At 29.7% G+C, this 13,286-nt stretch overlaps 1 protein-coding gene across 4 annotated transcripts in view; it reads left to right on the top strand.

Annotated features, from left to right (window-relative positions):
- The first annotated feature begins 258 nt into the window (after nucleotides 1-258).
- Nucleotides 259-13,286, top strand: part of LOC124956498 (matrix metalloproteinase-14) — a 40,377-nt gene continuing 27,349 nt past the window's right edge. For 2 of the 4 annotated variants that reach the window (XM_047512382.1, XM_047512383.1), the window contains exon 1: nucleotides 259-1,899. In XM_047512382.1, the coding sequence (XP_047368338.1) occupies nucleotides 1,738-1,899 (162 nt within the window). In that variant the 5' untranslated portion in view covers nucleotides 259-1,737. The remainder of the gene's footprint in view (nucleotides 1,900-13,286) is intronic. The other 2 variants (XM_047512384.1, XM_047512386.1) reach the window with 1 other exon arrangement.

Below are 13,286 nucleotides of genomic sequence, written 5' to 3'. Positions count from 1 at the left end.
GTAATAATTATTTATTATTATAAATATTCCTTTGAAATGAGAAATGATTAGAGATCGAGCGCAAGCGCCGACATCTTCGTTTTCGAAGAAAAGATCTCTTTTCTACGGATCGACGAAGGAGATAGATCCGATCCATCCACTCGAAGTTGGATCGTATCGATCGCTTTAGTAGTAGTGGTAGTGGTAATGGCAGTGGCAGTGGTGTATTGGTCGCTCGTGTGTCGAGCTGGAGGTATGGTGGGGGGTCTCGATAAAAGTCAGTGCCAGACTGATTGTGATTCAGAGTGGCGGTCGACTCCGGTCCCAGCTCCGCGTACTTCTCGGTCGTGCGCGTTATTATATCTTTTGACGAATCCTCTCTTCCTCTTTTTCATTTTATAGATATATATATATAAATATATATATATATATATATTTCCTTTTCCTAATATAATATACATCTTCCGAAAAAAAAAAAAAAAGAATTAATACAAAAGGATCCAAGTCCGATCTTCCAGCACGAAAGGAAAAAAGAGAGAAAGAAAGAAAAAAAAAAAAGATAAAACCAACCCCAATTCTTTCTTTATCGTCCTTTTTTTATCATCCTCCGTTTAATAATCCCTTACGGTGACGAAACGATCGAAAGGGAAAAAGAAATTCTATTTATTTCGATTTCGATCGGAACGAGTCTTAAGTTCGTAGAAGAGATTAACGAGATATAAAAACATATATATAGAGAGAGAGATACTGAGAGAAAAGTCGTGAAGAAAAAAATAAAAAAAAAAAATTGGAATTGGTGTTGTGAAAGAAGGAAATTTTAAGGGAGACGAGTTGGAGAAAGAAAAAGAAAAAGAAAAAGGAATATATATGTTTGAAAGAAAGTGAATAGAAAAAAAAATATATATATATATATATATTATTACGTTAATCGTTGGAATTAATATCGTGAGGAAAAATTTTTCATCGTCTTCTTAATATCTTCTTCCTTATTCCCTTTTCTTCCTTTTTTGGTCTGTCTCATGAATAATATGCGTATGTCCGTTTAGAAGAAGAAGAAGAAGAAGAAGAAAAAAAAGAAGAAGAAGAAGAAGAAGAAGAAAAAGGAAGAAGAAAAAGAAAAAGAGAAAGAAGAACATTTCTAAAACGTTTCGAATCATCTGGTTCGTTCTCACTTCTTAAGAAGGTATAAAACGGAGAATAAAGAGAGGGAAAAAAAAAAGGTGATACGTAAAAATAAAGAGAGAAGATCTAAAGGACGCACGCGTATATAGAGACACATATACATACACGCATACACGCCGTGTTTGTGTGGAGAGAGAGAGAGAGAGAGAGAGAGAGAGAAACCAATCAAGGAAACAAAAAAGAAAGAAAGAAAAAAAGAAGTGTCCTGCAATTCAGGAAGACCTTCGAACGCGCGTGTCACACTTCTCGACGCATTCGGTTCTCGAATCTGAGAGACTGGTATTATTGATCGACCTCGTGTGCGCTAGAGGGTAGTTCCAAGTGAGAGAGAAAGAGAGAGAGAGAGAGAGAGAGGGAGAAAGAGAGAGAGAGAGAGAGAATTGTCTTTGAGAAGAACTAAAGTTTCACGGACGCAAAGTTTGCTCATCGTGTGACGTACATACGTTCTTCTTCTTTTTATTATTATTATTATTATTATTATATATTTTTTTGCCTTCTTCTTCTTCTACTTTTTCCTTCCTTCCTTCCTTCCTTTCATTCTTTCCTTTCTGTCGTTCATTTCTTCCCCATTTTTTGATGGCGTTACATTGTGAAGAAGGAGGAGGAGGAGGAAGCATGGCACGAAGAACCATAAGAAGTTTATTATTCCTATTGGCTATTGTTGCGACCTTCCTATGCGATAAAACGGAAGCAGCACCTACGACAACAACGAATAATATTTCGGATCTTTCTGCTATGGTGAGTAAAAAAATCTGTTTTTTTTTTCTTTTTATTTATTTACTTTACTCATTTCCTTTTCTTTTTCTTATCTTTTCTTTCTTTCTTCTCTTAAGAATTTTGTATATATTAATATTATATGTTAATATAAATTTTGAATATATTTAAATATATCCATACATGCATAAAGATTATTTACTTTACTTACGATTAATATAAATAATATTTCTATTGTTATAGAACGTATATTCATGTATATCTAATAATCGCGAGAAATGAAAAATCGTTAAGAGTGCCAGTATGTTAGGTAGGGTCTTTTTGCTCACCCGAGTTATATCCCAGGCCTGCAACGAAGTCGATAAAGCATTAGAGGACCTAGACCGCTTTTAAAACTCGACCTAAAATATCTTGAATCATTTTAATTCTTTCTTGTTTACTATAAGCGATAGGATAATAAAAATTTGAAATATATATAGATATATATATATATATATATATATATATTTTATACTAATTTATATTAATACTATGTGTACTATATTCCATTTCTTTTTACTCTTTTTTCTTTTTTTTATGTAGTACAGTATGTTCTTATATATTATACTATGTTTATTATATAGTATATTATAATCATTGTAGTATAAATACTACATACTTCATACAAGTATATCTTTTACTCGCACGTACATTTTTTTTAACGCTACGATTTAATTATTATAATTAATATTATATATATATAATATATATATATATATATTTAAGTTTCTTTTAAATTTTTCGCGTATTCTACGTACGTATGCACGTACGTTTATAAATGCGTAGTTGACTAATATCGATGGAAAAAAAAAGAAGGATTTGTCAAACGAATGCATTCGAACAAACGCATTCGTTTGACAAATTAACGTTGATAACATTACGTAGAACACATAGGGACTTTTTTTTATCTTTTAACAAGTACGACATAGATAGATTATCTATCGAGTTATTTATTTTTATCTCGTCATAAAAATTCGCACTAACTAAACATGGAATTCTTTTGGACTTCGGTAAGAAAGAAGATATAGTTAAGTAATCTCATATCGTTTTGTTATCTAGAAATCATCAACAACTATATTGACTCATTGGGGAAACACTGAAGTTTCGTCATTTTTAATTTAATTTAAATTCTTTTTTTGTTTTGTTCTTTTTTTTTTTTTTTTACATATATACATATATATATATATATATATATATATATATATATATATATATATATATCGTAAAAAAACCGTACTCCTCTTTTTCTTTCTTCTTCTCGTCGTCGTTTTTCTATCTTTTTGGAAGGAGAAACATATTTTCTAAATGTTTATCGATCGATTTTTTTTTTGTTCCTTTCTTGTCACTTGGACTTTTTTTTTTTTTTTCACTAACGTTCACTACACACGAAGAAGTCGTTGTCGATGATTCGATCTCTTGGCCTTCGAATGAAAACGGGAAAATAACTTGTTCATTTCTATTTCTTTTATCCTTTTTTTTTCCTTCTTAATTCTTTTTCTTGTTTTATTTATATTTTTTTTTCGCGTGTGTTTCTTTTTTCTTTTTTTCTTTTTTTTTTTTTTTTTTTTTTTTTTTTTTATTTTTACTCCATTACTTCCGACTATTATTTTTTGCAAGAAAGAACGAACGACGTTCTAATGTAGTACTCGAACGAACACGGACTGATTAGAACGTGCCAATTATCCATAACGCGATGTTCTTCCAACAACATGTAATATGAATAATTTTGAAATAAATGTGTGCGTATAACGTGTGCATATATGTATATATACATATATATATATATATATATATGTGTGTGTGTGTGTATGTGTCTGTAAGTTTCGCTATAAATATTATGGGAATACGTGATAAGATGTTACATCTCGTAATGAAAAATTGTAATAGGAGTTTGATATATAGTACTATTAGAATGATATTACGTGCATTAGAAACTAACTAGGAAAAGTACTAGTCGATAATAATTCAATAATAATAATAATAACAATAACAACAACAACAACAACAATAATAATAATAATAATAATAATGATGACGATGATGATGATGTTAATTTTTCATTCATCTTTTCACTCAAGTAGTAGTCGATAAATTTCAATGATGACAACAACAACAATAATAATAATAATAATAATAATAATGTTTATTTCATTCATCTTCTTTCTCAACGATCAGACCGGAATAATCATAATCCTTTTTCTTCGTCTGTTTCGAGATATAAAGAGAGACAGAGAGAGGAGAGAGAGAGAGAAAGAGACAGAGAAAAAAAAAGAAAAGAAAGGAAAGAAGGAAGAAGTGAAAGAGAAAGAAAAAAGGAAAAAAAACTAAAAAGTCAACAAAAGAAAGTCAATGCACATATAGGATATACATGACGCGTTTCAGTAGTTGCACGTGCTGCAGAAGAACACGTGTGTGACTACTGTAAAAAGTTAGTAAGAGAAAGAGAAAGAAAGAGAGAGAGAGAGAGAGAGAAACTGAAGGAGGGAGCGAGCAAGCGTCGTCAGTGTCGCATTTAATTACAATGCCGTGGTGAATGTAAAAAAGGGGATCCACGAAAAAGACAACGTTGTTATTGTTATTGTTGTGTTGTGTTATTGACAACGAAGTCGACGAGGAGATAAAAAGAAAAAAAAAACACCACACAGATACACACAACACACACACACACAGACAAACAGAAAGAGAAATAAACGTATTAACCAACGAAAACGCGTTCGATAAAAGAATCTTCTATCGATTAAGAAAATCTTCCATTTCTATGATTATTTTTTTTTTCTTTCTTTTTTTTTTCTTTTTTTTTATTCTAATAACGTCGATCTAATCTAACTATGAACGATCGAGTTCTCAATTCGATATCTTCGATAAGAACGATACAATAAATGGGACTTATATACGACATAAGACACGCTAACGTTAGTATAGAAACTAGGCTAATTCTAAATTCTTCTAATATTTCTCTTTCTTTCTTTCTTTCTCTCTCTCTCTCTCTCTCTCTCTTTCTTTCTTTCTTTTTCTCTGTATAAGTAGTAATAAGTAGTAATAGTAAGATTTTACTTGTTCGAACGTAGGCAGTAGTAGAAACGTCGAATCAGACGTAAATACACACACACATATGTACTTACATACATAGGTAAGTATGTACATATGTATGCACTTTGCAATCGCTCATTCTTTGCACTTTAAATAGAACAACGAACTTGATGGAATCTTTAGATTAGAAATAAAAAAAAAAAGAGATAATAAAAAGATAATAGTAATACTAATAATAATAATAATAATAATAATAATAATAATAATAATAATAATAATAATAATAAAAAGAAAATTCATTGACGATTAGAAATTCCGATTATATTATATTTTATTTATATTATATTTGTTTTATATATTTTATATTAGATTTATGTTATATTATATTTCTTTTTTATTTTTTTAATTTTTTTAAAAATCGCAATGATCGATCGATCGATCGATGATCTCCCCTCAAATATTCTTATTTACATTATATAACCAAGAATTGTCAATTGAGAAAGAAATTCGTTGGACACATAATGATATCCGTGTCATCGGTAAATTCACCGACAGGAAATACGTCGTTTAACTTTATTTCAACGATTCTTCTTCTTCTTCTTCTTCTTATATCCCTCCTCCTCCATCTCCTCCTCGTAATTGACACAGATTTATGTGCAAGTGGCAACGAGCCAACTCGGATTCGCAAGCTGCAACTAAGTATGTACATATGCGTGTACGTGTACGTACGTATGTACTATGTATTTTTTTTCTTTTCTTTTTCATTTCTTTTTTTTTTTTTTTTATTCCCCTAGCAAACAGTGCCTAGGGAAAAGTGTATTTTACCGAGAAAACGATACTCATCGATTTACTTACTTTATTCTCGTCGTAAAATTTGAAAAAAAAGTTTGCTCATGTATTCGATTAAAAGCTTTAATAGACGTTGCGTTTAAGGGTGTAAACGTTTCCAACCCACATACACACACACACACACACGTATATATATATATATATATGTATATTAAAAAAAATAAAAAAAAAATAGTAATAATAATAATAAAAAGAAAAATCTATGGAAAATAATGTTCGTCGATTTGGCGAGTTGCCAAGTAGCTACTAACTTACTCTCTTGGGATCATTCGTCTCTCTCTCTCTCTCTCTCTCTCTCTCTCTCTCTCTCTCTCTCTCTCTCTCTCTCTCTCTCTCTCTCTCTCTCTCTCTCTTTCCTTTTTTTTCTGTACATAATCCATCTCTTTCTTTCTTCCTCTCAATCACGCAGATCGTACTAGGAAATTGTAAATAATGTATGTGCCTCGACACGGAAATACACCGTCGTGTGTAAGACGAGCGCGAATGTTGGCCTTCGTTGTCGCGTATCCACAGTCAGAACACGAATTAACCGTCATCGGAATATTAACGATCGAGCAATAGGATATTCTCTCATCGTCGCTCGATCCGGCTCGATCGGCCGGCCGTTCCTTTACTTTAAACATAGACCCGTTTGGCATTCTTCTTTCTCACTCTTTCTCACTCTTTCTTACTCTTTCTCACTCTTTCTTACTCTTTCTCACTCTTTCTTACCAGAGACCGGACAGTATCATAAAAGGTCTCTCTTCGATCTCTCTTGACAACAGAGAGAGAGAGAGAGAGAGAGAGTTTAGAATCGATTATCTGGCTAAATTAGTTTTAATTGCATTTTATTCCGATTGGTAAATTTCCTCGAGTCAAATTATATATATCGAAGGGAATTGTTTTTTTTTTTTTTTTGCAATCGACTTATGATATAAATTGATCGATCGATCGATCGATCGATCGACCGATAGATGAAGAAGAAAAAAAAATAGGAAAGAAAAGAAGAAAAATTATTTGAAAACATCCGATGTATCTGTATGTTCGTATAAATATATAAAGAAAATTTATATTATTAAAAAAAAATTCTCTAGAGTCACCCAGTATATATATATATATATATATATATATATATATTGATGCACGTGAGTTGGATGATATATGCGATTCTTTTCAAATGCGTGCAACTATGCGCTCGCCCGACAATTTATTTATTTATTTATTTATTTATTTATTTCTTCTTTAACACGTAACCAAAACAAATTGAAGATTTTAATTCTTCGTTAATGAATTTGCACTAAGCGATTACGATTGAAATTCTAGCTTATCGCGTTATATTATTTCTTGTTTATACCGGTCGGAAAATGAAACGACATGCGCGATATTTCATTTCTTTTTCCTTTTTGTTTTCTTTTTTGTTTTCGTTCGATTAAAAGTATAAACGAAAACATTACCAACTTACCTATCGTAAGGGATTACGTAGCGATTCGAAAGCGTTCGATTCACGTCCCGAATCGATTTAATATACTCGTTAAAATATTACAGTGATATTTTCACATTTCCATTATAAGTAAGAATAAACAAAAAAAGAGAGAGAGAGAGAGGAGAGAGAGAGAGAGAGAAAAAAAAGAAAGAAAAAGATACGAATTTTTTATTAAAAATAAAATTTAAATAATATTATTAATATTATTGTATTTTATTATTATTAACATCTTCTTTATTATTATATGTAATAGTAATAATAATAATAATAAATAAATAAATAAATATAGTTTCTTTTTCAAGCTTCTCTAGACAGAAGCTGTTTAACAGGACAGGGGATTTTCCATTAAATACAAATTCAATATCCCTCCCAACCCCACTCTCTCTCTCTCTCTCTCTCTCTCTCTCTCTCTTTCTCTCTCTATAAATATAAATATATATATAAATTTATAAAAAGAACAGGCTATAATATATTTGTTATAAAAATAAAAAATGAAGAGATAAAAAATAAGAAATAAAAAATAAAGAATAAAAAATGAGGAATAAAGAATAGGAAAGAAAAAAAAAATAAGAAAAGAAAATGCAAATGTTCGAGAAAAATTAATTAAAAATAAATTCATTCGTAATCGTAATAATGTTGCGCTTAGGTTCCTTATACCGTGATTGTAAATTCGATTCCTGCCTATTACGAATACATTACGCGTACGAAATGACAATTTGTTCTTTTTCTCTATGCAACCGCTAGATTCGAATTTCCGGAAGAACGCCTCCGACATTATGCAATTATTAAGTCCACGTTTTTATTGTCACGTGCGACAACGAGCGCTCGCGTGAGTGCATAATATTCATTATGCAAGTGTATCCGCAAAATTTCTGATAAAAAAAAAAAAAAGAAGAAGAAGAAAAAAAATAAAATAAAATAAAATAAAAAATTAAAAAATCGTTTTCACGATTAAGCTACACATAGCAAGGAGATATTAAATATTTTTTTGTCGATCTACGAAATCGAATTCGAAATTTTATTGAGAGAAAGTAGGTTTCGTGTGTCAAATGTTTCTTTCCTTTTTTTTTTCTTTCTTTTTTTCTTTCTTTCTTTCTTTTTATATGAGAAAAAGAGAGAGAGAGAGAGAGAGAGAGAGAGAGAGGAGGGGAGATCAATTTATTTTCTTTTTATTTTGTTTATATTTTTTGAATAATTAATTAGAAGAAGAGAGAATTATTAAAGAAGGAAGAAGAGAAGACAAAAAAAAAGATAACTGTGATTTATCAAGCAAAGAAAAAAAAATCTTGGAGAAGATCCAATCATCAAGGCCAAGCATATATATATATATATAATATATATATGAAGGTCGGACGTACACTTGTGTAATAATATCATTATACATATGCATATACATACATACATACATACATACATACATATATATATATATATATATATATATATATATATATATATAACATATAATAATCTATGATAAATATTTCTCTACAAAAACATAAAAAATACATAATGAAAATATAAACGATAAATTTTATAATTCGTATAATAGATATTTTTATGTTACTATGATAATTAAATACGTGAAATATTTTTGCAATAGAAATAGGAGGGAAAAAAGAAATGCATTTAATTTATTATATTTTCATCGCATAGGGTCGGCATTGACTTAAATCATGTAAATACTTATGTTATCGTTTAAAAAGAAGGCTAACTTGCATCTATACATATATCGTTCAGTTCGAGAATGAATCATCTTCGTTCGTTCGCTTTGTATGTACGACACATTATCTACTATGTACTATACACTGCAATACGTTACTTCCGGAGTCGTTGAATCAGCAATTTTTCTTTTTTTTTCCCCCTTTTTTTTCCTTTTTCTCTTTTTCTTTTTTTTTTTTTTTTTTTTTTTTTTTTTATACATATTATTACAAGCCATGTGATTCACTTCGTTTTATCACCTTTCTCAGCTTACTATAACAGTCGGTATCGACTGTAAAATACATTTTATATCTACGGGTCAGCATCCTTTTCAACATCCGCTTTAATAAGAAATAAAAGTATGTCGAAAAAAAAAGAAGGGAAAAGAAAAAATTTTCACGATTAAAAATCTTTTGCCGACTAATTCCAGTCCGAGTTATAATATACATATATATGTATATATGTATATATGTATATTTGTTATTTAGATATTAGAATGGCAAAGATTTTGTTATTAAAAAAAAAAAAAAAAAGAAAAAAAAAATACTACCTTACATTTGCATATGAATTAATAAAAATTTCATCATTATTACTTATTTTACAAAATTCAATAGATTTTTTGCGAACGAATAAAAAACATATGTAGATAATATCTATGTTATCATTATCGAAAATCGCAATGAATCCTTCTTCATCTTGTTAATAAAAATAAAATACTTTTCTTTCGAAATGCGCTTTAAAACAAAAGAAAGAAATAGGGAATCGATGATAAAGAAATTTTGTTCAATCGATCAGGGCCATTCTTTTGTCGGAGAATATAGTTCGTACGTAGGAAAAAAAAAAAATAGAGGAGTGTCTTAAGAGTATTGAATCAAGTAAGGTTAGTTAGGGTCAAACACCCTACTTTGACTTGTTTTGAACACATCACTGCTCGTTTCGTACGAATCGCAAAGTAAGATTTACGAAGAAACGCACACACACTTTGTTTTTCTCTCTTTCTCTCTTTCTCTTCTTCGATGTCTTAAATAACAACGAAAAAAGATTTCGAAAGAGATAAACGAAAAAGACGTACTAAAGTGAAATTGTGTATATTTTCATGTTTATATGCGGGAACGTTTAAAAGATTTCTCGGAATAATGAAAAAGGAAAAAAAGGATAGGAAGAAAACAAAACAAAAACAAAAACAAAAATAAAAATGAAAAGAAAAAAAAAAAGAAACAAAAACAAAAATAAAGAAATCAACTAGATCAGTACTTTTAAACATTTTCAATTATTTTTAATCAATTAATATTTACAATAAAGTATCAATACAAAACTAATATAAGTGTGATCGGTGTGTGATCAATCGATTGATAAAAAAAAAAAAAAAAAAAAAATCGTCAAACACTTTAATCACGACAATTGTCAAAAGTAATAATTCGTCAAGTTAACATTTATGATATATATATATATATATATATATATATATATATATATATATATATTCATACAAATATAACAAAAAGACAATTCTAAAGAATTAATTAATTATTTATACCGACTCGTTTATATATCGCGTATCGACATATATTTTTCATTACAACGTATATACTGACAGTTTTTATTATAGCAAAAGTACTTACGATTGATTAATAATAATAATAATAATAATAAAATTTATGAAACAAATAACGAAATGATAATTTCAATATTGTTACGTGAAATCGATTATCAAATTTATAAAAATTTCCATTTCGAAATAGACATGATCATATCGAGAAATGATTATCAATTAATATAAAAGAGATTATAAAAAAAGAAAAAATTCTTGATATATCGATACTTTAGTAAATAATCGATGAAAGATCAAAAATCGCATCGACCCCTTCCCTTTTTTCTTCTACTTTGCTACGTCGTCGTTGTCGTCGTCGTCGTCGTCGTCGTCGTCGTCGTCGACGTGACGATAATTTAAAAGAAACGGCTCGATGATAAGAATCGAGCGATCGACGGTGCGTCAGAGAAAAGCGACCGGTGTCAAGGAACGATTCGTGATCATTAAAATAAAGAAAAAAAAGAAAAAAAAAATAAAAAAGGAAAATAAAATAAAAGATCCGTTAAACGCGATCAAACAGTGGACGTTGATTTGATTTTACTGATAATATAAGGAAAAAAAAAGAACGAACTTACGATTAACAAATTTAATGAAAATTGATAATGCGCTCGATCGATATCTAAAGAGGAATAGAAATTAATAGAAATAAATGTGTTCTTCGTAATCGTTCGTTGTTAATTACTGATACTTACTTAAGTTTACGATGATAAAAAAAAAAATAAATAAATAAAAAAAAAAAGAAAGAAAGAAAGTACGACCCCTCCTCCCCCTAAGCATGTATCTAATTATCAAACGTGATGTTTCTCTTGAAAATAAATTGACAAATTTCGAAGAGGATGAAAGATAAAGGACAGGAAAAAAAAGGAAAAAAAAAAAGGAAGAAAAATAAAAGCAAAAAAAAAAAAAAGAAAAAACAAGGCAAAATCAATGACGTGAAAGGAATAACATATTATGTTAGCCACGCGACTTACTGTTGAGATTAAAAGATATATAATGTATCTAAGTATATTCTAAGTACTATTGTCGTATACATATGAATGTATACACTTGTATATACATACATATACATATATATATATATATTTATTTATTTATTTATATATATGTCTGTATATATGTATGGGTTGAGATTAGAAGGCGTTCCTCGCATCGGGAATAAAAGTACACGATCCGATATATTTCCACTTTGCGAAGGAACGCATATGGCCATCGATCGATGAGAGGATCTTTGAGATAGAAAGAAAAAGAGACAGAGAGAGAGAGAGAGAGAGAGAGAGAGAGAGAGAGAGCGCGTGAAAGAAAAAGGTAGATAGAGATAAAGAGAGAGAGAGAGAGAGAGAGAGAGAGAGAAAGAGAGTAAGCAAACGCGAAAATATATTGTTAGGTCGCACAAAGCGCAGAGTGGATAGATGCTCGTTGTACTTTTTGTATTCAAGAAACGTCTGGCAGAAGATGCGAGGGCGTGGAATACTGATGGGATCTGCGTCGACAAAGACCTCTTCAAGGTCGGGGTCGCTACACGATACTCGTGCCTCTCTTCACCACCTTCTTCTTCTTCTTCTTCTTCTTCTCCTCTTGTTCTGTTTCTTCTTCTTCTCCTCCTTTACTTCCACAATTCTGTAGGTGCATGCTACTTCTATGATTCTGCAGGTGCATGCAGCAGGAATTTAATATGCGACATTTAAACGGAATAACATTGCACACGTTGCATAGACGTTATTGAAAAAATGTTAAATTTTTTCCCCGTCCTTCCTTTTTATTATTTATTTATTTATTTTTCTTCGTTTCCTTTCTTCTTTCCCCTTTTTTTTTTTTTTGTTCATTTTTAACGCCATAAGCAAAGACGTATCATTTTTATCGTACGATTTTAGCAAATTTCTCTCTCTCTCTTTCTCTCTCTTTTTTTCTTAAGTATATTTCTAATTATTATTATTGTTTATTATTATTATTATTATTATTATTATTATTATTATTATTATTATTATCATTATTATTATTCATATAACTAAGCCTTTTTCAGAATGAAATGTGAGTCACGCTTGCAAACAAACTCGATACGTTTATAGAAGCCATTTAAGTCTTTTTCTTTTCCTAGTAAGTAATTCAAGAGAAATTAAAAAAAAAAAAAAAAAAAAAAATAAAAGAAAAAAAACAGAAAGAGAGAGAGAGAGAGAGAGAGAGCCTACGTTCATTTTAAATGCACATCTTTGTCGTTCATTATATTCGCGGGACAAAACTTATTTCGCGTCTTCTTCAACGCAGCAAATCTAACTCATTCCATCGTTATCAATGATAACACTTTGAGATAACGTTCTACAGATATAAGAACGCAAAGATCGAGAGAACACATCCTATATATATGTTTGTATATAAGCATATATGTATATATATATATATATATATATTTATGTATGTATGTATGTATGTATGTATGTACGAAGATAATAAAATAAAGTCGAACAACGGGGTTCTATAAATGTTTTAAGGGGAGATTGAAAAGAGATTGCGTATAATGGATATCGATTATCTCTTTGAGGTTATCCATACGTACACACAGAAACACACACAAATATATATATATATATATACACACATATACACATACATACAGTGCTTAAAAAAAAAAAAATCTGTTTTTGACCGCACTTGTGTTAATCCTCGTAGAAATCCAACAAAATCCAGGTCGTCCTTTCAACTTCAAAAGAGACAAAGAGAAAAAGAGACAGAAAGAGAGAAGGA

This window comes from Vespa velutina, chromosome 22 (genome assembly GCF_912470025.1).
Source record: "Vespa velutina chromosome 22, iVesVel2.1, whole genome shotgun sequence".
In the NCBI taxonomy this organism is placed as follows: Eukaryota; Metazoa; Arthropoda; class Insecta; order Hymenoptera; family Vespidae; genus Vespa; species Vespa velutina.
Note: the sequence above shows the minus strand (reverse complement) of the source record. Positions and strands in the feature narration are given on the sequence as shown.